Raw genomic sequence first — 27513 nt, 5'->3', positions numbered from 1 at the left:
TGTCCGGCCTGAGCGGGCACACCATGAATAGATACACAACCATCAAGCAACTCGGGGATGGAACCTATGGTTCCGTCCTGCTGGGAAGAAGCATCGAGTCTGGGGAACTGATTGCTATTAAAAAGTGAGTTTTATCCTTCATGCTCGAGGTTCTTACCCCAGATGTCTGTTCTTAGATTCCCTGCTCCCTGCCCTGGTTTCCTGGAATTAACTTCCCAGTAAACTCCCTGCATCCAAGTCCTTGCCTCAGACTGTGCTTTCAAAGAACCCAAACTAGGAGCTTTTAATCTCTTCCTATCAGTTGTAGGATCAAACCCCCAGTTTTACAAATCTGCCCTTCCCTATTTTCCTTGGTGCATCTCCTCCCACTAACCACTTTGTCTGCTTCATCGCAGCCACTCTGGCCTTTGGCTTCTTGAACTCAGCAGATCCCTTTCTGCCCTGTGCCTTCCTATGCAACTCCCTACCCCACGCACCAACTGGGCCAAATTCCCCTGATGCTTCAGGTCTTGGTTTAATACCGCTTCCCTGGACAACTGTTCCCTGATACCTTAGACAAGGTTAGGTCGCTTTGGGGCCCAGTTTCACGATGCCCTGACCCTCTCCTCCATAGCACTCAACACAGAAGATGGTTGATCACCTGCCTTCCTGCTCCAAGGTCGGTGCCGTGAGGAATGTCTCTCTAGTTCCTGGGCCTCTGCCACGTAGCAGGGGCTAAAAAAATACCTAGGGCATGAATAAAGGGACTGGTCACTCAACTAAGGAGCAATGTGACATTGGGGACAGACTTGTCAGAGTGAGAAGGAGAGATGAGAGTTGGTCTTTCAGTAGCCAGCGACGAGACCTTGGGGAAATGGCACAACTTCTCTTTCTTAGTTTCTTCCCATCCCATCTGTCTCGTGGGGCTGCCATAAGATTCAAATGAGAGGATGTGGTTGAAGTGCTGTGAAAGCGGGAACCCTTAGCTTTCTGGCCAGCTCACTGGGCTCTCTGTCTCTCTCCTCAGGCTCTGGGCCAGGGGTTGGCACACTTTTCCTGCAAAGGGCCAAGCAGTAAATATTTTGGGCTTTGTAGGCCATACGGTCTCCGTCACAACCCAGCTCTGCTGTCATAGTGGGAAGGCAGCCACAGATCATATAGAAACAAACGGGTGTGATTGTGTTCCAGCAAAACTTCATTTGTGGAAACTGAAGCTTAATTTCAGATCACTTTCACATGTCATGATTTACTATTTTTCTTTTGTTTTCTACAACCATTTAGAAACATCGGTGAGGGACTTCCCTGGTGGGTCAGTGGCTAAGACTCCCTGCTCCCAATGCAAGTTCAATCCCTGATCAGGGAACTAGGTCCCACATTCCACAGTGAAGAGTGAAGGTCCCATGTGCAGCAACTAAGACCCAAATAAATACATATTTTTACTATAAAATAAAACAAAAGATGAATGCCCTTCTTGTCTTGTGGGCTGTATCAAATCAGATGGTTGGGGGGAGCTGGCTCATGGGTCATAGTTTGCCAACCCCTGTACCAGAGGGCCTGTCCTTGTGCAGTCCAACATGGTGGCAAGTAATCATGTGTCATTTAAATTTAAAATTTAAATTAAGAATTCAGTTTCTGTGTTGAACTAGCCTCACTCCAACTGCTCAGTAGTCACGTGCGTCTAATGGCTCCCATACTAGACAGCACAGAACATTCCCACCAATACAGAAAGTTCGATTGGACGGCTCTGGTCTAGATAAAATAAGCCCATGGAATTTTCCCATGGTCAGCTAATTAGTGACAGAGCAAAACATCAGTCCAGACCTCTTTGCAGTACCCTGTACTAACTCTCCTGGGGAACTTTTCTGCTGCAAAATTGATTGCACTGCCAGGTTTCTAAGTTAAAGTGCTGTTTTGGATAGTATACTATTTGGTAGAAATTGGAACGCACTTTAAGCACTGTTCATTAGGTCCAGAATGAAAACTTTTTTTTTTTGTTTTAAGATAAAGCATAGCCTGTTACTGGGAGTAAGCATGCTGTTTGTTTCTCTCTTCTCTTTTAGAATGAAAAGAAAGTTTTATTCCTGGGAAGAATGCATGAACCTTCGGGAGGTCAAGGTATTTATTAACACATAAGGGAATAATTTACATATGGTTGATTAAAATTGCTTTATACACAGTAGATTTATAGTTGATACAGTTAGAATTGTTTCACTGAAGCTGAAAAAGGAGGCAGATGATAACAATACAGTTAACAGCTAAGAGAAGAAGATTGTGGTATTCTATTAGTGCGTGTACTTTTTGTAAAAGTTTTTTTTCGTGTGTATTCATGTACTTTATTTAAATCTTGGTAATAGACTGTTAACCACAGATTTATTCAGCTTTCACTAGTTTCTCACTAATGTCCCTTTTCTTTCAAGTTATGATGAAATGTACATAACATAATATTTTCCTTTTTAAACACTTTTTAAAAGATTTGCACCACTTTGTTTACATAGTAAAAACTAAACAGTATTAGAAAATCTGTCGTACCATCCAGAAATTGAAATATGCAGTAATCATATTGTATAGTCATCTCTGAGGAAAGCTTTTTTGCACATTTTCCACAAACAAAGCCTGTGCATTAAGGTTAACAGAAACTCAAAGGAAAATGGCAGGTTGCCAGGTATATAGTCAGAGAAATAGCGGACACTATTGCAATGACAAAGGTGTCCCATGCTAGAACCCAGAGGGCTCAAAATAGATTCAGAATTGCGTATTTGACCTAAAAATGGTACAGTTCAGTGGCATTAAGTATATACATTATTGTACTGCCATCAGCAGCATCCATCTCCGGGACTCTTTTCATCTTGCAAAGCTGAAACTCTTCATCCATTAAACAAAAATTCCCCATGAATCCCTCCCCCCAGCCTCTGGCCAGCACCATTCTACATTCTATCTGTGTGAATTCAACTACACTAGGTCCCTCATATAAGTGCAATCATACAGTATTTGTCTTTTTTGTGACTGGCTTATTTCAGAATGTCTTAGAATGTCTTCAAGATCCATCCCCGTGTCCGGATCTCCTTCCTTTTTAAGGCTGATTAACAGCCCATCGTGTGGATCTGTAATATATTGTTTATCCATTCATCCATCGATGGACACCGAGACTCCTTTGGCTATTATGAACCTTCCTGTGTCTTTAAACTCCTTTCCACTGGCTCCTTGTCTTCCATCCATCAATGTGCCCATTGTTCTCTCTAACCAGACTCAACCCTCCCTCCCCTGGACCTCCCACCCATCCCTCTTCCTGACCTCACTTTCCAGGCTCCCCTTCTGCCATCACTTCCCCCCACCGCTGACTTTCCACTTCACTGAATCAGGCCTTCTGCTGAAGCTGCTCTCCTAACAGCCACAAGCTGCTCTCCTAGCTGCCAAGTCCAGGATCATTTTCTCAGGCATTTTCTTGTCTGTGGACCACTTCCTCTCCTCCCCTCCTCTCCCATGTCTGTGGACTCTGCTTTGACCCACCTCTTCTCCTTCTTTCTTGCCTTTCACCAATGGTTGTATGGGTTCACCCTTTAAATAATGATAATTTCTCACACTCTCTTCTCAGCAATTCTTTTTCCTTTGCTTTGACTTCTCCTCCCAAGGGATTTTATTCATTCCCCTTCCTTCAGCAGCCCCTTCACATCTTTTATCTTACTTATGCATTTAGATCAGGGGTCAATAAATAGCCTACTGCCCGTTTTTATTTTAAAAAATCGTTAGGATGCAGCCATGTCCATTTGTTTGCATATTATCAATGGCTGATTTCATGCTACACTGGCCAAGCTGAGTAGTTGCAGTGGGGACTATATATGACCAGGAAAGCCTAAGATATATATACTGTCTGTCCCTTGACAGAAAAGTTTGCTGACCCCTGCTTCAGGTCCGTATATCCAACTGCTTAGTGGACACGAGTGCCTGAATTTCTAGATTGTCTGCCTCCCCCAGGGCTCATCATTGCTCCCTCTTCTGTCGTAATTACCATTTACTCCTCCACTCGGAAACCACAGCTCATGGCATGGCCTGTGTGACCCCACTCCCCACACATCTCGTCTCCCCAGCACTCAGCTATTCACACACCATCTACCATTTACTGAGTAGCTGTTATGGGCCAGGCAGTATCTTAGATGCTTTACACACTCGGTCTTATTTCACCCCCACAACGACTTGATGAGGAAGGTCTTAGCATCTTGAGTTTCATGATGACAAGACCTGAGACCCAGAGACTCAGTCATTTGCTGGAGGGAAACACAGCTCTTGGCAGCGAGGCTTGGTCTCAAGCCCAGGGTCTGGCATCCAGGCAGTTCTCTTCCGTCAGACACTGGGTGGCCACTTGCTCCCTCACCCAACCTCTGAGGGTCTCCCTCCTGACACATCGTTGCCCCCTACCTAGCTTATCTGGGCCTGACTCTTTCTTTAAGTGACATGGATGAGACACACCGACCACTCAGAGCCTGCAGGTTACCCCTCCCGGAAGCATCTCTGTTGTGCTCCTTCTTCTCTGCCTGATGCAGCTGACCTGCCTCTCTCTCTTCGGAAGCCTTTGCCAAGCCAAAACAAGATGCCTTCTTTCTGGAAGTATGTCTCTCGAAAGTGAGTCACGTGAGGTCCTCCACAAAATTGGTCCTTTTTTTATATTACTTCTTTTTCTGTTAAACTGATAGAGACTTTAATTGGCCCCTGAACCTCACTTAGATGGGAGAGCTGCAGCCACTCTTAGACTTGGACTGGTAATTCACGCTCAAACAAACATCTGGCTAAAAGCAGAAGGCACCCTACTCTTTGCCTGGAAGTCTCTTCTCTCAAAGCTCTAAAACCGACTCCGTCTTCCTCCTAATGAATCTGCCCAGTTCATCCTGCTGCTCGTCCACCAGAGGCCTCAGCCATGGCTGGTGGTGCATTTTAAGCAAAGGGACAGGAAAGGCCACTGCAGTCCATGAGAGTCTGGTGAATGCTTACGAGTTAGCAATGTTTGTTACTCACGGAGAACCAGAAATCCAACACAACTAGAAGCAGTGATCAGGATCTGGCCATTTGGCCAAAACAGCTGAGGATTTCCTGCCAGAGAGGCGCTTGGCAAAAGCTTGTCTTTCAGGGAAGAGGTTTCAGACGTCTTATTTTGTTCCTAGTTCACTGGCCATATTTCCTCCCTCTTCCCAGCTGCTTAAGTAACTCGGTCACATTACACATTCCCCTTGGGTGCCTTGTTATTGAGTGCCCTTTCAGGTTTGGACACTCACGTTAACACTTTCATCTTCAAACATCCTGGTTGTTTGTTTTATAGAAGGAATGTTCTTTTGAAGGAAGTTCAGAGATAAAGAGGGCTTTACAATTTATTATTGTCAGACTCACGTCTCCATGAGGAAAAGGGTTTTTGAGTTAAAGGGCTTAACCCATTGCCACAGTGACTCCGTGAGGCATTCTTGAAAGAGACGGTCCATCAAATTCAGATCAGCTGGTGAGCAAACCTGCAGTTGGGTGTCTGGTCATCGCACATGAACTAGATTGCTGCTCACCGTTATGAAAGTGTATTTGTTCACTGTAGACAGAGCATGGCTGCTCTCACATGTATGTTCCAGGAAGAAGAAACCACACATGTGCATGGGGGATAATCAGAAGGTCACTCACCGTTTTCTGAGCTTCCCACTCCGTTCCTCATCCCCCGCTTGACTTTTTTGCCTTTGCTGTTCTTGGAAGCAAAGGTCTCTCTCATCTCACTTCACGGTCTTGCCAGTGAAATTTCTCCGCCTTCTCCCCTCCTTCTTTGCCTTCTTCTTTAACACTTACCTTGTAAGAAGAGCTATACGTCCCAGGGACACACATGAGTCAGAAGAAAGTTGAGAAAACTGGGCTGTCAGCCTCTGTCTATTTGAGCAATTTCCTGCTCAGCATGTCTGCAGACTGCTGGCTGGTGACCTCAGCTCCCAGCAGCTGCCTCTCCAAAATCAATCACAGCCTCAGTGGTTTCCTCTCTGGTCACTTTCATGGCGTGAGTTCCATCTCCTGGAGGGAGTACAGCTAAAATAGCCCTGGCCCTGTACCTTGTGCTAGGGGAAGCCAGCAGCTCCAGTTATTCTCACGTTCTCATCTCCTGGTTCATCAATTGAAATAGTTTTTCTATGTAAAGTTACTACCAATTCAGAGAAATACCATTTATTAAAATACTGTCAGTATAATATGAATTGTGCCACTTTGCTGCAGTTCTAGAATTAGGTGCTTCTTCCTGTTTGTGGGATTCAGTTCAGTTCAGTCACTCAGTCGTGTCTGACTCTGCAACCCCATGAACCGCAGCACGCCAGGCCTCCCTGTCCATCACCAACTCCTGGAGTCCACCCAAACCCATGTCCATTGAATTGATGATGCCATCCAACCATCTCATCTTCTGTCATCCCCTTCTCCTCCTGCCTTCAATCTTGCCCAGCATCAGGGTCTTTTCCAATGAGTCAGGTCTTCGCATCAGGTGGCCAAAGTGTTAGAGTTTCAGCTTCAACATAAGTCCTTCCATTGGACACCCAGGACTGATCTCCTTTAGGATGGACTGGTTGGATCTCCTTGCAGTCCAAGGGACTCTCAAGAGTCTTCTCCAACACCACAGTTCAAAAGCATCAATTCTTTGGTGCTCAGCTTTCTTTATAGTCCAACTCTGGATTTGATTTGTGGGATTGCTTTTCTTTTTTCAACAACATTAAAATTCAAAAATTAACTCAAATGTTTATGTTTTTTTTTTCATTGCCTTTCAGTCTTTAAAGAAGCTCAACCATGCAAATGTAGTAAAATTAAAAGAAGTTATCAGGGAAAATGATCATCTTTATTTCATCTTTGAGTACATGAAGGAGAATCTTTACCAGCTCATTAAAGAAAGGTACAGGGTGGTCATCATATTCTTAGAAATAAATGTTGCAATGTGCATGTGTTTTCCTTCTTCTTTTGTTTATTGTGGGCATGCTGCTTGAGCTTGGCTGTTTAAAGCTGCCAGGAGATGAGGGGCCCCCACCTGCAGTCCCGCTTGGAAGGCCCTGGGATAGCTGGGGAGAAAACTGCTTTCAGAGTAGTCATTATGAATGTCTTAATGGGTGATTTATCCAAACAGACTCAGAGGTTTTGCAGATAACTCTGCAGGTCTCCTTTCCATGGGATAGTATGGGCTGAGTGACTACAGCTGAAAAGTGCAGCACATTCATGCGTTCTGAGCCGTCCGCCGGATACTTCCAGGCCCCTTACAGTGCCTGTCTTGCTACAGTGCTCAGGGCTCGCATGCTGGGAAGACAAAGAAACAAATAAAAAATTTACCTGCAATGGTCATTTTAAACTTTAAAAGTGAACCGTGTGGAACCTGTTGGGCACATTTTCTTGGTAGCAGGTGAATGCCATTTGGAGCATCCCTCTGAGTAATTTCAGTGAACAAATATCATTTTCATTGTCAGGAATAGCAGTGAAGCTGTATGGCTTGCACAACCAAGGGAAAATGTCACTATCCACTGCATCTCCTAAGACCTTCAAGTGAAAGACCTCAGATCTTCCCCATCAAAAATTTGTTACGCTTTCAATATTATGGAGAGAGGCGATTTTTTGTAAGATATATTGGAAGGAATTTTTCTAGGTTTATTATTAAATGTTTAATCGTTTCTTCTTTGTAACATAACTGAATATATTTGGTACTTATAAGGTATGCTCTGTTACATGGATAAACATTTGCTTTTCTTTGGTCTTTATGATCCAAGGATCTGATCAAATTAGCATGTGAGCAAGTGTTTTCTTATATTCTTTTGGTTATGCTAAGAATTTGAGGACAGGGGATTTGTTTTGATAAACAAATTTCATAAATCGAGATTTATAACTATTTTTCCTCTGCCCCACACAGAAATAAGTTGTTTCCTGAGTCTGTTATAAGAAATATCATGTATCAGATACTGCAAGGACTTGCATTTATTCACAAACACGGTAGGTGATTGGAATATTGTGCTTTTGAATAGCAATGAAATGCTGTCCTCAGGTAGAAGGTGTAGGATGCATCAGTGTCTTTTGTAACTGACTCCCAGAAGAAGCTGAAGAGTTGTGAGGCTGATAATGGATTTTGGAATATGTTATCTTCTGCAGCTTGATTTCTGAATTTCCCTCATTATTTATCATTTCTGCATGTTCTTATTCTCTAGGCTTTAACATCAAGCTTGTTAGTTATATGTTGAAGAATTATTCCTGACCATTAACGGGCGTATTAATGAGAAGCCTCATTTAGAATTCAGACAAGCTCCGTCCACATATGATGTTTAACCCCCCTTACCTAGCACAGTATATTTAATTTCAGCTTGTTCAGAAGGGTGCAAAGTGGTCTAATAAGATTTATGCAATCCAGGAAAATAAAATACACTTAAAATAAGCAAAGAAAAAGCAAAACAAGGCATGCATATAGCCAGGGGTGAGGTTACTCCATGAAATACATGTCAGCAAGTCTTATTTAAGTAGAAGAAACAGGCTACAGATGTGAGTCTGTGTTTGTTAGACAATGCAGAACATGAAACATGACCAATTGCAACCTACTTGGTCTCTCCAATGTATAAACGGTTCAGTTGCCCAAGAGAAGCAGAGCTATTCCTGGTGCTGATACCAGAGAGGTTTCTCTTATGGATCTTTATATAACGTTACCCTCACAGTAAACACAGCAATGGGTTGCATGAGATAGTTCCAGGTCCTCTCCCTCAACATAGGCCAATCAGAGAAAATGGTCCTAGTGGGGCCCAGTATGATTCACTCTAGTGATGGTCTGGTTAGTCCAGGGAGAGATTTAGAGCATCCAGAGGAATGGATGGTCACATACCCGTCAGGAAATCCTCTATCACTGTTGTTCTTAGCTGGGCTTTTGTACAGTATTGAGTAGGATTAGTAGGCATTACTAGTCTGGGTTATTAACTGGCCACAGACCCAGCTGAAGTTGGGTTGATACCTTATGAACACAGAGCCTTGGGATGGACATATGTGTCTACCAGGGGAGTAAGGAGTCCCTCAGGAGGCCATTTGGGGTGGCTTTGACGTCCAGACAGATGGACAGGCTGATGTTACACAGGCAGAAATCTGTTCCCTCCCAGTCTAAAGGTATCACTGCCATTGCAGATACTGTACCAGCAAATGCAATATTACCAGTTCATTACCCAACAAGGAAGCTGGGCAGAAGCCCGATGATGATAGCCAGTTCAGATTTGACACAAATTGGCAGCGAGGGGAAAAGACATTGTGCCACATAGTAAGTCTGGGACCCTTCCCAGTCTTCTCTTTGACCCCTAAGCAGCACCTCACACTTGAGGTCAAACGAAACACAAACAGACAGACAGAGGCTGTCCATCTGTGGAAGCCATGGGTATGTGCTGAATAATTCAAGAGTGATATGCAAGCCCATGAACCAAATCTATAAAAACTCTTTGGTAAAAGGTATCATCTCTGATTCCACTGACACAGGTTGAAGGAACACTTTTGACAGAAGAATTCCCAAGGGATGGTATGAGTTTGCAAAATGCTGAAAACTTCTGGTGTGGTGTCTTACAGACAGATAGGAGGAGAAGGAGTACTTACTAGATTTGAAAGTTCAGGAGAAAGAAATGGTGAGAAATCAAAGGGAATCTCCAAAGAGAACGGTCAACTAGACATGTTCTAATAGGGACCCATCATAGTGTCTCAGTTACCAGGGCTCTTTGCTCAGAGGACTGCGTGGTGGGTCTGTAAGAAAGTTAACATGTGTTGGCTTTCTCTTCCTTTCCTTTTTGTTGCTTTTTGTGAGGCTTGGTTGTTGCCAGGAAGAACTTACATCCTTTTATTCAGGTCTCTACCAAATCCCATCAAATCAACATGCATATGCTCACACATACATGCACCCATATGTGCACACACATGCACACATCTGTGAGCACACATGCATCTACATATATACTCTCCCCAACACCCACCAGGGCACATATATGCACATACGTACAATGCATATTCATATCCAGTAATTTAGCATCCATAAATGATTGTGTGAAAACAGCTCTTTGGAACCTTGCATTATCAGTCTCCCTTGCATGCCGTACACACTTGGATTGTACTCGGAAATGGTGCAAGGGAAGGCTCAGTTTATGGTGGTCAGACCTCCGTTGCTCTTCCAATCCCAGCACCATGCTTCTTCCTCAGATTCTCGTGGACACTCTCCCCCAGCTAACTGCCAGTTCTGGTTTGAGCTTAATGTTATTTCATCCATTGCCTATTGTGTTTCCTTGCCAGGTTCTGAGGTAGAGAGAACAAATGGTGTCTTTTCCTTTCAAAGAAGAGGAAGAGGTTCAGAGAGGTTTAAAGACCTGCCAAAGGCCCCACTGCCTTAGAGCAATAGAGTGGAGACTAGTTCCCATATCTGTGTCCATTTGCCATGCTTCTCTAGAAAAACCTGCCTGCTTTCACAGAGAGCAGAGAATCGGAGGTGAAGGAAGTCGTGATGATAATTGAGGTGGGGGAACTTCCCCAGGGGTCCTGTGGTAAAGAATCCATCTGCCGATGCAGGGGACACAGTTCAATCCCTGACTTGGAAAGATTCCATATGCCACGGGGCAGCTACGACCATGTGTCTGCTGAGCTGGCTGTCTAGAACCAGAGAAGTCACCGCAGTGAGAAGCGCAAGCACCGCCGCTAGAGAGTAGCCCCTGCTCGCTGCAATTGGAGAAAGCCCACGCGCAGCAATGAAGACCCAGTGCAGCCAAAAATAAATAATAAAATCAATTAATTGATTTTTTTAATTAATTAAAAATAATTGGAGGTGGGATAGATACTTATTTTGCGGGTTCTATCTCATTTTCATTCATAAATGATTTCTGAAAACTTTTGAATGGTTTTGTATGGTGTTGACTGAACTTTGGAGCTTTATACTGTTCCTTTCACCCAGTCATGGAAAAAAAATAATTGAAAGCACTTCACAGATTTGTTCTGTGAGTTCCAGGCTCTTCACTGTGTGAAGGTGCTGTCTGTCCCTGGGAGCAGACTCCTTGGGGAGCAGAGCACAGAGCCGCAGGTGGTTGCTATGGCCGTGTCAGTGACTACCTCCCCCTACTGGGAATGAAAACACAGTTCCATTGGTGCTGAGAGCAATGCCAAGGCATATGTACTTTGCAGAAGTTAAATAATGAATGCAAAGTGAGTTTCATCCTTGCCCTGTACTTAAAAATATCCCTGCAGGAAATCTGAAGTGCCTTAGGTGGCATAAAGGAAAATGTTTGGCCCAAAGAGGTGGTTCTCTGCTTCGTTTTTCACCCCTGTCTTGCTGTACATGGCCTTGAGTCAGCCGTTGGCCTTTCTGTGTGTTGGTATCCCTCCTGGCCTTCTTGATAAAAGCACTGCTGGTTTAAATTCAGTAATATCTGTGAAATTACAACTTCCCCAGTAGGAAAGTGCACTATAGAAATCCATAGTGTTTAAGTATTCTCTGGTTATTTTCGTGTATTCCTATCAGATTCCTCATGAACAGAATGTGGAGAGGAGAAAGCCTTCTTTGTGGCTTGATGTTTTTCTTGCCCAAGGGTTAGTGAAAAAGAAAGCACGACACATTTTCTGCCAGGATGAAAGAGAAAATCCCTCTGTTATTCGACTGACATGGGGTACCCTGAAATTAAATTGAAGGTCTGTTCCTGTGTTCTGAAAGCCAAACAGTTTCAAACAGGAAGATTCTGTGTGAATAGCACTTTGCTGTTTCAGGATCTGTGAACAACCCAGCTATAAGTGTTTTCATTGTGAATCAGAAGCGCAGAGGAAGACGTGGGCTCATTGTTACAAGCCTGAGTGCACACATCAGCAGAACATGGATTGGGCCAAGAATCAGATCAGAGCTTAGCGCCACCTCCTCACAGGTGGTGGGGGTGAGGGGCGGGGATGGTGCGGCATATCACCAGCTTCATGAACTTTAATTCCTTTAGCAAAAAAATGGAGCTAGGGTGTCTGCCTGCCCCCTTTGCCAGGTTGTCGAGACTATAAAATGAGAGGAGAGGTACCACAAACAATGACAAGCTCCTGCAAGGTGCTGATGTGCCAAGCACTGCACTAAACGCTCTGCAAAATATTAACACATGAATCCTGCAAGACAACCCCACAAAGTAGATGCTGTTATGTCCCCATTTTATAGGGGGCAACTCATTTGCCAGCCAGTGAACACTACTGGGATTTGAAATCAGGCAACCCAATCACTCTGCCTACTTAACTATTACGAAGCATTGCCTCTCATAGTGATCAAATAGTGATGCTTTGTTAAAATAGAGATGAAAAGTAAAGGTACCTGACAAGAGGGCCTTAGACCTTTAATGAATAGAACTCATGAGTTTAAGGTTGATCATAGTTGTTGCTATTACTCAGGCCAGATATTCTACAGACATATTCACAAATGCTTCCTAGTTATAAAGGCTTATCTTCAAATACCGTATGACAGATGACATATGTCAACTGACAAATACAGTTTTCATTAGTCATTTTTAAGAGTCTGTTTGCAATTAAACTTTTTCCCTAGCCATTTTTTCTCTGATACTTTATTTGGGGTCTGAAGTTTGATCCTTCAGGATCAAAGGAAAGCTGCTTAGAGGGAGATATGAGGAACCAGAATCTTACCCCTCCTCATTTCATTAGTGCTCACCTTCTCTGTGGAAGTAGGATTAAAGACCAGTTAGCAGGAAAGGGTAAAGCTTGACTGATGGGAGCAGTTTGTCGGTGTGTACCGGAGCCTGACCTGGGTGGAAGCAAGTTACAGGGTCTGGAGTGCAGGAATGATGCTTGTATCTGAGTACAGTTGATGTGATAGGATGCACTGGATAAGAGAAGATGCAGGATTGTTGAGTGAGTGTTATGCTTGGTGGCAGGGAAGGTGGCAGTGGCAACTGGATGTGGAGGACATTTCAGTGTCAGAGAAATGCCACTTAAGTTTGGAAATAACGATGTAGCCCAACTAGAGGAGAAAAGGGCAGTCTAAGAGGAGAAACAGGGTTAATCTGGACTTGAAAGGACCAGCCCCACAAATCAAGGTTTTGCCATCTGGATTGAGAGGGACAGAACAGAGCCAGATAGTACAAGAGCTCTGACACACTGCTTGGTGGGATTGTGACTAATTCAGCCCTCATCCCCTTGTGACTCACTTTCCCCATCTGTTCGGTAAGAAAATGATGTTTGTGGTCTCTTTTTTTCATGCTTTTGATGCTCTGAGTGTTTAGGAAGAGAAACCATCATCTATAGATCATATGTTTCAGGGGTCGTGGAGGCTTCCTGGGTGCACTGGCAAAAGATCCCATTCTCATAACTGCATGCATATTTACACATTTTTAAGCCAGAGAAAGGGCAGAAAGGACCCAAAGGAAGTATTCTGATGAAAACTGTGACCCAAGTCTGTTACTGTCTGGGAAAAGATCGATCCAACATGACTATAAGCTACCTGGATGTCGTATCAAAAGTTTGAGAATGAGAGATGATTTGGGAGAGGAGAAGAGTGGTTTGGGACAGGTTAATATGGGAGTGACGTCAGCTGTTGTCCCTCCTATCAGAGAGAGGAGTCTGAAGAGGGGCAGCAGGCACATTAGAGATGGAGACGTGAGCACGTGAACACGGAGGTGGTTGAGGAACAGTCAGCACGTCAGGGATGGCTCTTACTTCCTCCCATAATCTGCTACTTCAAATCCAGCTTCACACCATTGGTTGTGATAGTAGATGACAAATAACCCCATCAGCAGTGCTGACAGAGTTGTATTCCCTGTTTTGGTGACCCATTCAGGTTTAGACTCATGCAGAATGATGTCTGCCAGTGATACTCTCCGCAGGAGGAAGGCATGTGATGCTGATCAGTGGGTGTTTGGGTCTCTCCTGCCTGTACCCCTGAAGCCCTGCTGTAGCTGAGACAGGCTTCGCACTTGATGAGTTATCTCTGCCTTTCACAATATGGATTACAGATCCACATTGTGCTTTTTCACTGGGCAAAGTAATCAGTATTTGACATTTAAACATAATTGCAATACACATCATGATCTCAGATATGAGTAGGTCATATTCATAAATCCCTTGTTTCTTAAACAAAAACTGTGATTGTGTTTCTGCAGCAGTGTAAACTCCTAGTATCCCAGTACCATGGTTTTAATGGGTTTAATCTCAGATTCTTTCCGGCTGACTTGGGCAACGTACGCATGGTATTTTTCCCTAGAGTGACAATTTCTTTTTGCCGGGTTATCTCAGCCCGTAATGGAGTTTTGGTATTTTAAAAGAAGTTTGTTCTCTTGGGGAAAAAAAAATAAAATTATGAAGACAACTTTGAAGGACTTGACATTTTGAATTCATCCAAGGAAAATGAATGGCCCAAAGGGCTTTGTATTATCATTATCACTGGGATGAATGTACTGAGCCTTCGGTGTCATATCAAACTATCACTGTCATGAAAAGAGCAATAAACCTGCAAAGAGTGATGCAGACACGATCTTGCCTCTGAATTCCTTTTCCACTTCCTCTGCAGGCTTTTTCCATCGGGACTTAAAGCCAGAGAACCTCCTTTGTATGGGACCCGAACTTGTGAAAATCGCAGACTTTGGACTGGCCCGAGAAATCCGATCAAGACCTCCATACACAGACTACGTATCTACCAGATGGTGAGTACACTCTTCCTCAAGAGGATTTAATTGCATTTCTTATATTTAAAGACCATGCGATTATACTGAGGAGAGTATTAATGTCACAGATACTAACTTTCCACCAAGAGCACCATTTGAAAACACCTATGCGTAGGAATGTTGGTATTGTACAAGCTTTAAAAGCTTGTGTTGTAAATAATTTTAGAAGCAAATCCAACAGGGAACTATATTCAGTATCTTGTAGTAAACTATAATAGAAAAGAATCTGAAAAAGAATGTATATGTATCTGAATCACTTTGCTGTATACCAGAAACTAACACAACACTGTAAATAAACTATACTTCAATAAAAAATATTATGGGAAATCCATTATGCTTTTCTATAATCTAAATAGTCTGTATACAGAGCATCCTAAAGACTGTTTCCTAAAAGAGTTGTGTAAAAGATTCTGCAAAGGCCTGTTGGAAAATTAGCTAACTGGTGTTATTAAAACTTTCAGACCCTAAGCATTTGATTTAAGCAGTTGGCCATGACCAAGAAGAGCCTACAGATGACAAGCTCTATATTCTCTGTCGCTCGCTCTCTGCCTGCTCTCTCTCACTATCTGTATTTCTCAAAGATGCTGTAGTGAAGAGACCTGTTAAGAAATGCTCAACAGAAAATTTTGTGATACAGAAGAGCCCAGCTTTATGCTGCAGCCACAGCTGTTGGCTTTACAAGTTAACGCACTGCCCTGAACAAGACAGAAAACAGAAATACACAAACGCTCTCCTGGAAAGCTCGTTGTGTGTTTAGTTTTCTCCTGGCTATTGGATGGGAGCTAGCTTCTCCTCCGTCCTGCAGGTACCGGGCTCCGGAGGTGCTCCTGCGGTCCACCAGCTACAGCTCGCCCATCGACATCTGGGCCGTGGGCTGTATCATGGCAGAGGTGTATACCCTCCGGCCACTCTTCCCCGGGGCCAGTGAGATCGATACTATCTTCAAAATCTGCCAAGTACTGGGGACACCCAAAAAGGTAAGTGATGTGGGCCAAAGCAGCAGCTTCCCGTGCTCCCGGCCGCCTCCCTGGGCAGCACGGGCTCGTTCTGGAGTCTTCCTCACCCTGGTAGTCTTCCGCCCCCTCCTCCTACCCTGCAGTGGCAAACTTCCTGGCTCCCTCTGCTTTTCTCCCCACGCCTCTCTGCTCTCTGCTCCCTTCTGTGTGCTCATGGCCACATCTCTTATCCATGCAGAAGTCCCCCAATGTGATCCGTAGCCCTCCTCCGCTCCTTTATAACCCCAGTCACAAATTTACACCTGCCTCTGGGATGGCCCGCCATAGTGAGTAGGGATGTGGTAATGACAAGTCACCTTTCTGTTATGGGCACATGTGCCGGAATATAAAGTCCTTATTTCAGCAGTTGGCTGGGGAACGCTCTCTACCTTTTCTTTCTTTCAGACTGACTGGCCTGAAGGCTACCAACTGTCAAATGCGATGAACTTCCGCTGGCCCCAGTGTGTGCCCAATAACTTGAAAACCCTCATTCCAAATGCCAGCAGCGAAGCAGTTCAGCTCCTGAGAGACATGCTACAGTGGGATCCCAAGAAACGGCCAACAGCTAGTCAGGTTTCCTTCCATTTTCTTCTGATGCATTCGCATGAAGTTCATGTCTAATTGTGAATGATTCCTATATAGATTATGGGAAGTGCTTTATTAGGTAATATAGGTGAAAAATAGTACTGAATACCAGTAATCGTGAACTATATAAGGTGTAAAAATTCAAAATACTTTGAAACTCTTTATGTCTAAAGCAGTAATTTAAACAACATAGTTCCTTTGAAAATTGCTGTACAGTTCACATCATATGTCAATAAACGTGGAAATGAAAACAGATATATCCACCTGTCTTTGGCAAATGTTTTCAAATATATTCTGAGTTAGGGTGATATGTAACAGTGTATTTATAAGGCAGTACTGGTTGTTGAAAGGTAGTTTGAAAATATCTTGTAAGATCCATATCACTCATTTTATAGATGACAGAGGGAGAGAGCTAGGAAAATAACTGTAATTAGCATTTTATAGCACTTGACAGTTTGCAGATGCTTTTGTTTGTTTTTCTGTGATATTAATCCCATGAAGACTCCATGAGATAGGTGTTACTGGTTTCATTCTATAAAAGAGAAAATTAAATCTCAGAAAGTTTAAGTGATTTGCAAAAAAAAAAAAAAGGAAGTTAATGTGATTTGCCTTATTAACTCCACCAGTAGCTAGTACAGACAGTGTACCATCAACAACAGCTCCGTCATGCGGCTGACATGCCTTCTGGCTCCTGTTTTTCCAACCTGTCCTCCTTCAGGCCATTTTGACTTAGAGTATAAAGCACACCCAAAGGAAGCATGTGGTGCTGTGGACTTCAGCCACTCCCAGGCCCCCTGCCAGCCTCTTTTTGTGTTGTACCTGACCCCTTCTCAGCTTGTCTCATTGATAAATCCATTTACCCAGAGGATGAAAAAGGAGAACTGTTGTAATCAGGTTCAACGACTTGGCTGAGCAAAAGTGACGGACGGAGTCACTTGAGGACAGGGCCCATGTGATGTTAGAATTTGTGAGAGCTGAGAGCTGACAGCTGGGGGGGACTGAGGTATGGGGGGAAAGCAGCTTTCCAATGGTTCAAAGAAGAAAGAGCCAAGAACTCTAGATGGATCAAGAAGGTTAGAGAGTGCTCAGAAATGCACTTCTGGTGATGAAATTCACAAGTGTTTTCAGGCCACAGAAGGAAGCTGTCTGATGAACCCAGCTTTCCAAAGAATACACAGGGGCTATGAAAATAAAAAGATTCAGTAAAGGAACCAAGAGAGAATGTTTACTTTTTAGGAATAGTATCAGAAAAGCTAAAAATACCCTGAATTCAGTTGAGACTTGCAAAAAATACCCGGGACTAAAGAGAAGACTTCCTGAGCTAGCCGTCAGAGCCCAGGACCTCTGTGGGAGTGTCCATGTTATTCACATCTATAGCTGCACTTCCTTATCATCATTACAGGTGGTTATGGCTAGGTCCCAGAGTCACTGAGAAAGGTTACGTTATATTCAGTGACTTCCACTCAGAAAGACTAGGGACTATTTCAGAGAGAATTGCAAACCCCAGCACTTTACGATTTATTCCTTGGTGATGCAGAAAGCACAGTTATCTTGATGGACAAGGTTTAACTATAGTATGTTTGACACTCGTGGCATTTCTGATGTTAAAGCGGATGTACCTGCTTATTTTTATTTTTATTAAAGTATAGCTGACTTACAGTATTGTGTTAATTTCAGGTAGACAGCAAAGTGATAGTTTTGCATATATTTTTTTTCTCAATTCTTTTCCATGACAGGTTGTTACAAGATACTGGAGACAGTTCCCTGTGATACACAGCAAACCTTTGTTGTCTGCTGTATTTTCTTATTTTATATTTGATTTTTCAGAGTCCTCTTGGATCATTATGTTGGCTCTCTCCATCTTATTTATCTTCTTTCTATGGAATGAAGAAATGGACTTATAATGGTGAAATATTGTATTTAAGACACAGAGCAAATAAGTTACAAAGCCAGAATATTGGCAGAAGTAGCAGAGGGCATAGCAGTGAACCTGGCTGCTTTACCCAGATAATTTTGAGTGTGGCAACCAGTCCATACATTTTACACTATTTAGGACAAGGAGAATCGCAAGGGGTGTGACAGATTCAGGATGCTGTTTTCTAGTTGGTTTGGGCAAACTACTGCAGCAGACTGGTTAATGCGAAAGCTAGCCTGTGACCCTGAATGGTATCAACCTTCCCAGTCAGATTATTCTTCTGAAACAGCCTCATGTGTCATTCCAGGCTCTTCGATATCCTTACTTCCAGGTGGGGCACCCCCTGGGCAGCACCGCACACAGCCTCCAGGAGTCAGGAAAATCTCAGAAGGACGTTCTGGAAAAGGCAGCCGCACCGCCTCACGTAAAGCCGGTCCCTCCTGCCCAGCCCCCAGCCAAGCCACACACACGCATTTCTTCCAGACAGCATCAAGCCAGCCAGCCCCCTCAGCATCTCGTGTACCCCTATAAAGCCGAGGCTCCCAGGACGGACCACCTACCAGAGGACAAGCCCAGCCCTTTGCTCTTGCCGTCACTCTACCCCAAGCATCCTCAGGCAGTAAGCAGGACAGTTCCCTCAGGAGCCCTGTCTGGCTGTTCCTTTGCTGACCCCACTTCTTCTTCTTTTAATAATTTTGTTTATTCATTTTGACTGTACTGGGTCTTCACTGCTTGGGTGGGCTTTTCTCTAGTTGCCGCGCACGGGCTTCTCACTGCAGTCGCTTCTCTGGCAGAGCACAGTCTCTAGGCACGTCGGCTCAGTAGTTGCAGCTCCCAGGCTCTAGAGCTCAGGCTCAATAGTTGTGGCGCACGGCTTAGCTGCTCTGTGGCATGTGGGATCTTCCCAGATCAGAGATCCAACCCACGTCTCCTGCATTGGCAGGCGGATTCTTCATCATTGAGCTCCCAGGGAAGGCCCTGACCGTACTTCTTGCATGCAATATTTTCTTTTCAGCATGTAAGGTCTAATTATAATAGATTGGTCTTTTTGATATCATGGAACTGTGAAAAGAGCCTTGGCTTTGTAGTTAAAGGTCTAAATTCAGGTTCTAGCTCTGCCTGTGAATTATGGGAGTGGTGTCTCCAGACCGTCCACTTGACCCCAACCCACCTAAAGCAGCAGTGTGTGTTTATAAATTTCCTATTGTAGCTAATTCTGTAGGTAAATAGGATCCAGGTCTGCTGAGAAGGCAAATAAGGTATTAATTGCATTGTTTTCTATAAAAGAGCAGGTGATTGACACTTTAGTTACATTCTCTTATATTCTATTTAGGACAGTGTCAATCATGCTAACTCTTTCAGAGATGAGCCCTGGATGAGAATCCAGCTACCTTCCTCGTATGCAAGAAGTACCCTAAATGTCCTTTTTTAAAGCTTTGCTTACACAGCCTAGTGTCCCCATTGAATGGAAACCGATGTAACCTGTGCAGGATAAGTGAGAGAGGTCAGGGACTGTTTCCCACCATTTCCAATAAGCACTGCATACTGGGGAAGACTACACCCCAGGACCCTCCTCTACACAACCGAGGAAGTTCACAATGGGGCTTACTCATGCGTGAGCTTCACTAATGCCAAGTATCGCTTCTCCTCCCCACCTCCCCACCCCCTTGTATACACAGAAAATTCTCACTGGCCTGGAGCACAAAAATGGTGAGATCAAGCCAAAGAGTAGGAGAAGGTGGGGTCTCGTTTCCAGGTCCACGAAGGATTCCGATGACTGGGCTGACTTGGATGACTCGGACTTCAGTCCATCCTTCACCAGGATTGACCTGAAAAACAAGAAGAGACAGAGCGACGAGACACTGTGCAGGCAAGTGTGGGCTCCCATCTGCGCACTGACTGCCTCTGGGTTTGTGAGGTTGTCTTCACATCCCATGCGCTGCCCAGCTTGTGCTGACCAGAACCTTCTTCTCCCCGTTCAGATTTGAGAGCATTCTGGACCTGAAGCCCTCGGAGCCTGTGGGCACCGGAAACAGCGCCCCCACCCAGACGTCCTATCCCCGGCGCGACACGCCCACCCTGAGGTCGGCGGCCAAGCAACACTACCTGAAGCACTCTCGGTACCTGCCTGGTAATAACACTTCCTGCCCGTGCTCTGGTCACTGATGAGAAATCGTGTCCCCGGAATCTCGAGTTTTGCAAAGCTTCTGTTTTGAACGGTGGTGGCACCACCGTAGAAATATTTGCTGGGCTTCCCAGGTGGTGCTAGTAGTAAAGAATCCGCTTGCCAGTGCAGGAGATGTAAGAGACCCGGGTTCAATCCCTGGAATGGAAAAGATCCCTTGGAGGAGGGCACAGTCAACCTGGCGTCAGTATTCAGGCCTGGAGGACCCCATGGACAGAGGGGCCTGGCAGGCTATAGTCCATAGGGCCACAAAGAGATGGACACAACCGAAGCCACTTAGTACACACAGGCTTTATATTTTCTTTTTCTTTTTGGCTGCACCTCGCTGCATGTGGGATCTTAGTTCCCTGACCAGGGATGGAATCCGTGTCCTCTGCAGTGGAAACTCAGAGTCCTAACCACTAGACCGCCAGGGAAGTCCCAGGCTTCCCATTCTTTTCTTGCCTAAGATAAGAAATTCGGTAGAGGAAATGGGGTCCAGTCAGAGCGAGTGAGGAACCAGGGAGAGCCAGGCAGCTCGCCTGGGGTCTCTCCAGCCCTGAGTGCTCTCAGGAAACCAGATGGGAGCTTAGCGCCCCCATCTGGCTTTATGTACCACAGGGGTTAAGTGAAGACACTCTAGTTGGAGAGTGCCCAAGCATCTCTCCAGGTTCTCTGTATTCTAAACATATAGCATTAGCCCACTGTTCATTCACAGATTCATTCCATCAGTCAATCTGTGTTGACATCATTTTGTGCCGGGCGCTGAGAATAGGGTGGACAAAACAGCCAACTGGGGCCACTGGGTTGCCCCTCTTCCAGGGTCTCTGTTCACATCCCAGTCTATGCAGTGACTTTAGCCAGCAACCTGTAGACAGTATCCTCATCCTCATATATTCTAGTGGTGGGAGACAGACCCTGAATAAGTGGGTACACAGCAGTTGCAGATGGTGACAGCGGTTGTTAAGGGTGATGTAATGGTGGCAGGAGCTGGGCCTCAGAGATTAGGAGGGAACTCCATGTGCAGAGGGATGCGAGAACAGCATGCCTGGCCGAGGACCAGCCAGTGCAAAGGCCAGGGGGCAGGAAAGGGCTTGGCTTGTGAGAGGCCGCATGGCCCGATCACTGTCAGGTGGGGGATGTGTTAGGACATAGGAGGCATCTTTGGGGTCTTGTAAGAAATTTGGATTTTATTTCATGAGCAACAGGAAGCTCTTGAAGGGTTGTAACTGGAGGAGTGACATGGTGTTAGCAACGTCTGTGTGCTATGTGGGCGAGGGACCCAAAGGTTGTCACTGTCATCCAGGTCGGCGCAGTGGTGCTCAGGTTGAGGGAGTGGAGTCCCAGGACAGGGGATGGAGGCCTGGCTGACTCACTGCTTCCCCCCTGCCTTCTGCCTTGATTGGGAACAGGCCTCCTAAATACTGCCAGACCTCGTCAGGTATGGCACTGTGGCCTTAGGGGGATGGCACTGTGGCCTTAGGAGACTGGCCTGAAGGGAGACCTATTTCTTCTTGACTCTAGAGGAAGAAGAAGGATAAAGGATGGATTCAGTCTTTCTGTTCTGAAAGATGGCTGTGATGCCCGATGGCCATGGGAAGTGGGTGGTCCGGGGGCGGGGCGGGGCAGCGGTTTGTCTTGCAGCCGAGATCAAGGCAGCCTGAGAAGTGAGGGAGTCAGTGATGGTTGCTGGTAGAGACCAGAATCAGCACAGTGATGATGGTCCATGTGAGGTGAGGGGTGGAATCTCAGAATTCAGAAAGAGGCGAGCAGAGGTCTGCAGAGCTAGGCGTGGGGTTCTGGAGGGACAGAGAAGAACCTGGGCAGCTGATGGAAAGGCAGTGGTCTGCGAAGGTAGGTGAGTAGGAAGGCCATGGGGCACTGAAGCCCAAGAAGGCACCAGGAGGTCAAGACAGCAGAAGTGGACAGATCTGTCGGTAGATGGTGACGACACTTCTGTCAGGCCACCCGCCAGTGAGACAACCCACTCACCCCAGAGACAGCATCTTTCCTCTGCCACCTGTCCAGTGGCATCATCACGGTTAGTTTTTGATTGTTGAACCACAGGAGGTCTTTGACAAATTGGACTCTGCATTCATCTCATCTCTGACATGTAGTACAAGACTGAATATAAATTTTGCATTTGAAAAAACATTTTTTCCCTATTAGGAATAAATATAAGAAACGGTGTACTCCCAAATCCAGGCAAGGATTTTATTCCACCTAATCCGTGGTCCAGTTCTGGTTTGTCTGGAAAATCTTCAGGGACTGTATCAGTGATCAGCAAAATAACTTCAGGTGAGTAATGACGTTTACTCCCTAAATGATAAGAATCAGGTTCTCCCGGTGTGGCTGGGGGAATGCAGAGAGACAGGATGACAAGCTGTGGAACCATGAGGGCCTCTCTGTGTGGAAACCCTGACCTTTTTTCCAGGCCCGTGCCCCTTTCTCTCACATGGTAGCAGGCCCTGGGGGCTTGACCAGCTCCCTCGGGCTCTGCCACCGGGAGTAGCAGGGGAGGACAGCAGAATTCCCTGGCTTGAGGGAAAAACAGTCTTACAGAGTCTGGTGGGCTTACCAGGTGGCGCTAGTGGTAAAGAACCCACCTACCCATGCAGGAGACATCAGAGACCTGGGTCTGATCCCTGGGTCAGGAAGATCCCTTGGAGGAGGGCATGGCAACCCACTCCAGTATTCTTGCTTGGAGAATCCCCATGGACAGAGGAGCCTGGTGGGCTATAGTCGATGGGGTCACAAAGAGTCGAAGGTGACTGAAGCGACTTACATGCACACACGCACGCACAGAGTCTAGTTTCTGAGGCCCTGCTCTGTGGTCTGCGACCTCTGGGTATCACAGGGTCTGCCTTGTTCTTGTCCCTTCCTTCTCACGGCTCAGCCTCAGCCCAGGGCAACGCTGGAAGGTAGATAGTTTGGAAGGCGCTGCCCACGCTTTTTCAGTAGATGAAGGAATTTCAGATGCACCTCACGCAAGCAGCCCCTACCATGTGCGGCTTCTCCTTCCACATGCCAAGTAAACCCCTGGGCTTCTCTTCTCTCTGCCTTTGTCCATTCCGTGTTCATGTATTTTAAGGAGTTTGAAAGGGAAAGAAAGAACATATCCACACCCACGTACTCACCACCCAGCGTGTAAAGTCAGACTCTGCAAACACAGGATTGCCTTTGCTTTCTTTGTGGCCTTCCCCTCCACCCCCAACCCTGTCCAAATTGGGTATTTATTATTTCCATGACTTTTTTTTTTTAGAATACAAGAAATACCTAGCATGGTTTTGCATGTTTTAAAATTTATATACATATAATCCTGGATCTCCACTCATGTTAATAATGCATTATAATCCATATATGCATTAATAATATATACAGAAATTATACACACATAGAATATATTTCACATTTGTGTAGGATGACATGCAATGTATATGTGTATGATACCATTAATTATTTATACTAGAATATAACTTTTTTTAAAGTTCAGGTATAGTTGCTGATCAATATTATGTAAGTTACAGGTGTGTGTTATAGTGATTCACAATTTTTAAAGGTTATGTTCCTTTTATAATTATGAAATATTGCCTATATTCTCTGTCATGTACAATATATCCTTGTGGCTTATTTTATACTTAATTTATACTGCTTAATCTCCTGCCCCTCTCTTGTCCCTTTCCTCTTCCCTCTCCCCATTGGCAATGATTAGTTCTCCATATCTGTCAGTCTGCTTTTTTGTTATATTCACTGGTTTGCTGTATCTTTTATATTCCATGTGTAAGTGATAATCATAAAGTATTTATCTTTCTCTGACTTAGCATAATGCCCTCCAAGTCCATCCATGTTGCCACAAATGGCAAGATTTTGTTCTGAGCGTTTGAACTGAACTGAACTGAATATTCTATGGTATATATGTACCATATCTTTATCCTTTCATCTGTTGATGGACACTTAGAACATAATTTACTCATCCGGTCTCTTCTTGGTGAACATGAAGGCTGTTGATCATTTTTACAGTTAGAGAGTGCTGGAGTGAACCCTGTCGCCCCCTATAGGTGTGCACTTGTGACATGATCACGTTAGGTTAAAGGCTGTGCTCATCTTTGACTTCACAGATTTTGCCCAACTGCTGTCTGGCAGGGTGCAGGAGTTGTGCCGTGTCCTTGATGCCTCTTGATACCGTCAAGATTGCAGATGTGTGCTCATCTGAGGGTGTGCAATGGCATCTTACCATGGCGTCAACCCGCATGCCCCATTGACTAACGAGCGTTGAGCATTTTCTCTTGTGTTTACTGACTCTACCTTTTTTCTGTCTGTGATTTCCTTGTTCTGACCCTCTTTCCATTTTTCTTATTTAGTCACCAGAGTTGCAAAAGGTGCTTCAGCTGACCAACACAGCTCCCAATACATGAGCTCCAGACTGTTTTTCCACTCTGCCTTAAGTAGTTGCCAAGAATGCTCTGTGTTGGGAAGACACAGAACAACTCTTCCTCTCATGCTCTCTTCCTAACGGGTCTAACTTCCTAATGGATCTGTGTTATTTGTATAACATCCTTCATTATTCACATGCACCTTTAAGCCTTCGTAATAAGGCTCATTATAGATACTCACCCATACAACATGTATTGTTTACTTGCTATGAATAAGGCTTTCCGTGGACCGCCTGGAACACTAAGATGAGTAGGACCCAGTTCCTGCCCTTAAAACACTCTCAAGGCAGAAATGACATTAAAAGTGAATGTATTTAGTGAATTTTAATAATGACTAATTTTCTGGTTCTGGACAAGAATATCTCTGGTTAGAATTACTTATAGTGGCTAAACAATTAACATAACCTGTATGCTAATCAATAAGAGAAACCTATATGCTGATCAATAAGAGAACGGTTAAATGAGTTATGGTTTAACCATACTCTGAAATTCGTCCATACTAACATGGAAGGCTAACTCTTCTATATTATTGAGTGGAAAAAAGAAAATTCCAGAACAGGTTAAACTGATTATTACAAACAGCAAGAAAATTCTAAATGTCTCCTTTTTTTTTTAACAAACCAACCCACCAGCCTCCTTGTGGGTACAGGCTATAGTCTCAACACTGTCTGTACACTTCACACCCCATCCCCCTATCTTTCTAACAGTGTGGTGTGGTAGAATGTTCTGCTCCGAATTTACTCTTTATCCTAATGCTTTTCCCCTTGAAAATCAAAACCCAGTTCTCTGTTGCCCTGTGCCCTTGTCCTTTACCCTTGTTGGTATCCTGTGCATGTCTTTGCAGTAATGAGCGTTTTCTTTTGCAAATCAGTTGGTTCCAGCTCTACAAGTTCTAGTGGACTGGCTGGAAACTATATCCCTTCCTTTCTGAAAAAAGAAATCAGTTCTGCTCTGCAGAGGGTCCACTTGGCACCTATTCCCGACCCTTCCCCGGGTAAGTTCTATTTGGGATTATTATTATTTGTGAATTTATTCAAAAATAGTTATTAAACAAGTGCTTTGTGCCCAACATGGTAGGCCTAGGGCCCACAAATGAAGGAGACAACAAAATTCCTTGTCCTCCTGGAACCTGTACTCCACAGACAGCAAGTAAACCAAATAAGATGCTCCACAGTGCTAAGGGGAAAAGCAAGTGGGGAGCAGGGAGCACGGGGCAGGAGTGTAGGGTGCAGACGGGCATTTTACACAGGGCGGCCGAGGGAGACCTCACTGCAGAGGAGCCATCGGGTAAAAATCTACAGGAGGTGAACAAGCAAACTCTGTATTTTGGGCTGTTAGTGCATGGGCCTTAGTGCATGGGCCTGCAGGCAGAACGGGCCTGGCAGATGCAAGGAAATGGCAACCCACTTACAGTATTCTTGCCTGGAAAATTCCTTGGGCAGAGGAGCCTGAGGGTCTGCAGTCCAAGGGTTTGCAAGAGTTGGACACAACTCAGCGACTAAACCACCACAAATTCCATGGGAGAGGAGCCTGGGGAGCTACCGTCCATTGAGCTGCAAAGAGCTGGACATGACTGCGCAACTGAGCACACGCAGGAATGACACTGGTGTTTCTGGCCTGACTGCTATAGGACGAGGTTGTCCTTAATTGGGAGGGCCAACTCCAAGAACGTGGCTTCTCTTGAGCTCTGCTTTTCTGATATTTATGTCACCGAGATGCTCTTTGCTATACTTCATGTGGACTCAATCAATCAGACCCACCTTTCTCTTTCCCTACAGGCTATTCTTCCTTGAAGGCTGTGAGACCTCACCCTGGGCGACCATTTTTCCACACCCAGCCTAGAAGCACTCCTGGGTTGCTGCCCCGGCCTCCAGCCGCCCAGCCTGTACACGGCAGGACGGACTGGATTGCTAAGTACGCGTCTCGGCGATGACTGTCACGAAACCTTTTGTAGGGAACAGTAGGACCCTGTCCCTTGGCCAGCTGGTATTCCACCTGCAAGAGACTTTCAGTTGGTGGAAAAGCAAACACTTTATAGTTATTCTTCTGAACTGAGACATTTCAATATTCTTTTTTAAAGTTTTTTTTTTAATATTCATTTGAATGCAGTACTTTTTTTTTGTACAAAGTTATTTTATTCTAAAACTGGGTCCCATTATTTTCTTAAACAGCAGCATTTTGTATATATGGATTATGTTTTAGCATTTTATACAGTCAACTTTGTAAGGAACTTTTTAAAGATTAATTGATTTTTCTTTGGGGTTCCAGATAATATTTTATACAGATTTTTAAAAATATAATAATATTGATGCAGTATTGCAACAGGGGTGCAATTTACAGCTACGCGATAAAGGGTTATTTCCTCAACGTGTGTGGATATTTGTGAAGTGGTTAAATTTTAAATGTGGCATATTCGGTACTTTAAGCTTTTCTGGACTGACGTCAGTGCTAGAAAACTGACCATCTGCCGTTTCTCAATACCGTGTTACTGGTTTGACTTTTTAATACCGCTGTAATGTTCTGAAAGTACTATTACATAATTCACTTTGTTTTCTTTTTACTCCCCAGATGAAAGAACTCTAAGTAAATATTTTTAGAAATGTTTACAACACGTTTTTTGGTGGCTGGTGATAATCCAGCTGAAACCAAGCTATGCCATCACATTCTATTTTCTTCCATTTTTGAAGTCACTTTCTATAAGTACCCATAAAAGGGAAGCTTTTGAAGCCAAAAGGTTCTCCACATAAAGGTTAACACAGTGACTTAAACTTACATCCCT

The 27513-nt window shown here is 44.6% G+C and overlaps 1 protein-coding gene across 2 annotated transcripts; it reads left to right on the top strand.

The window, feature by feature from the left end:
- Positions 1 to 23: 23 nt before the first annotated feature.
- CILK1 (ciliogenesis associated kinase 1) lies at positions 24 to 27105 on the top strand. Of its 2 annotated transcripts, none has more exons than XM_068994139.1 (13): positions 24 to 124; positions 2040 to 2094; positions 6744 to 6865; positions 7865 to 7944; positions 14489 to 14621; positions 15448 to 15619; positions 16043 to 16210; positions 18445 to 18756; positions 19817 to 20007; positions 20120 to 20268; positions 22471 to 22599; positions 25606 to 25728; positions 26513 to 27105. In XM_068994139.1, the coding sequence occupies exons 1-13, from the start codon at positions 24 to 26 to the stop codon at positions 26665 to 26667; spliced, it is 1890 nt and encodes a 629-aa protein (XP_068850240.1). In that variant the 3' UTR covers positions 26668 to 27105. The 2 variants fall into 2 exon arrangements, with proteins under 2 accessions (XP_068850240.1, XP_068850239.1); XM_068994138.1 differs by having other exon boundaries at positions 18445 to 18769; positions 19809 to 20007.
- Positions 27106 to 27513: the final 408 nt, after the last annotated feature.

This window comes from Capricornis sumatraensis, chromosome 22 (assembly GCF_032405125.1).
Source record: "Capricornis sumatraensis isolate serow.1 chromosome 22, serow.2, whole genome shotgun sequence".
NCBI lineage: Eukaryota > Metazoa > Chordata > Mammalia > Artiodactyla > Bovidae > Capricornis > Capricornis sumatraensis.
The sequence above is the reverse complement of the archived record's forward strand: the minus strand, read 5'-3'. Positions and strand labels throughout refer to the sequence as shown.

Coding starts and splice junctions, on each gene's coding strand:
- CILK1 (XM_068994138.1), top strand. CDS start 24: ATGAATAGATACACAACCATCAAGCAACTCGGGGATGGAACCTATGGT. Junction 125..2,039: donor GAACTGATTGCTATTAAAAA/GTGAGTTTTATC, acceptor CTTCTCTTTTAG/AATGAAAAGAAAGTTTTATT. Junction 2,095..6,743: donor TGAACCTTCGGGAGGTCAAG/GTATTTATTAAC, acceptor ATTGCCTTTCAG/TCTTTAAAGAAGCTCAACCA.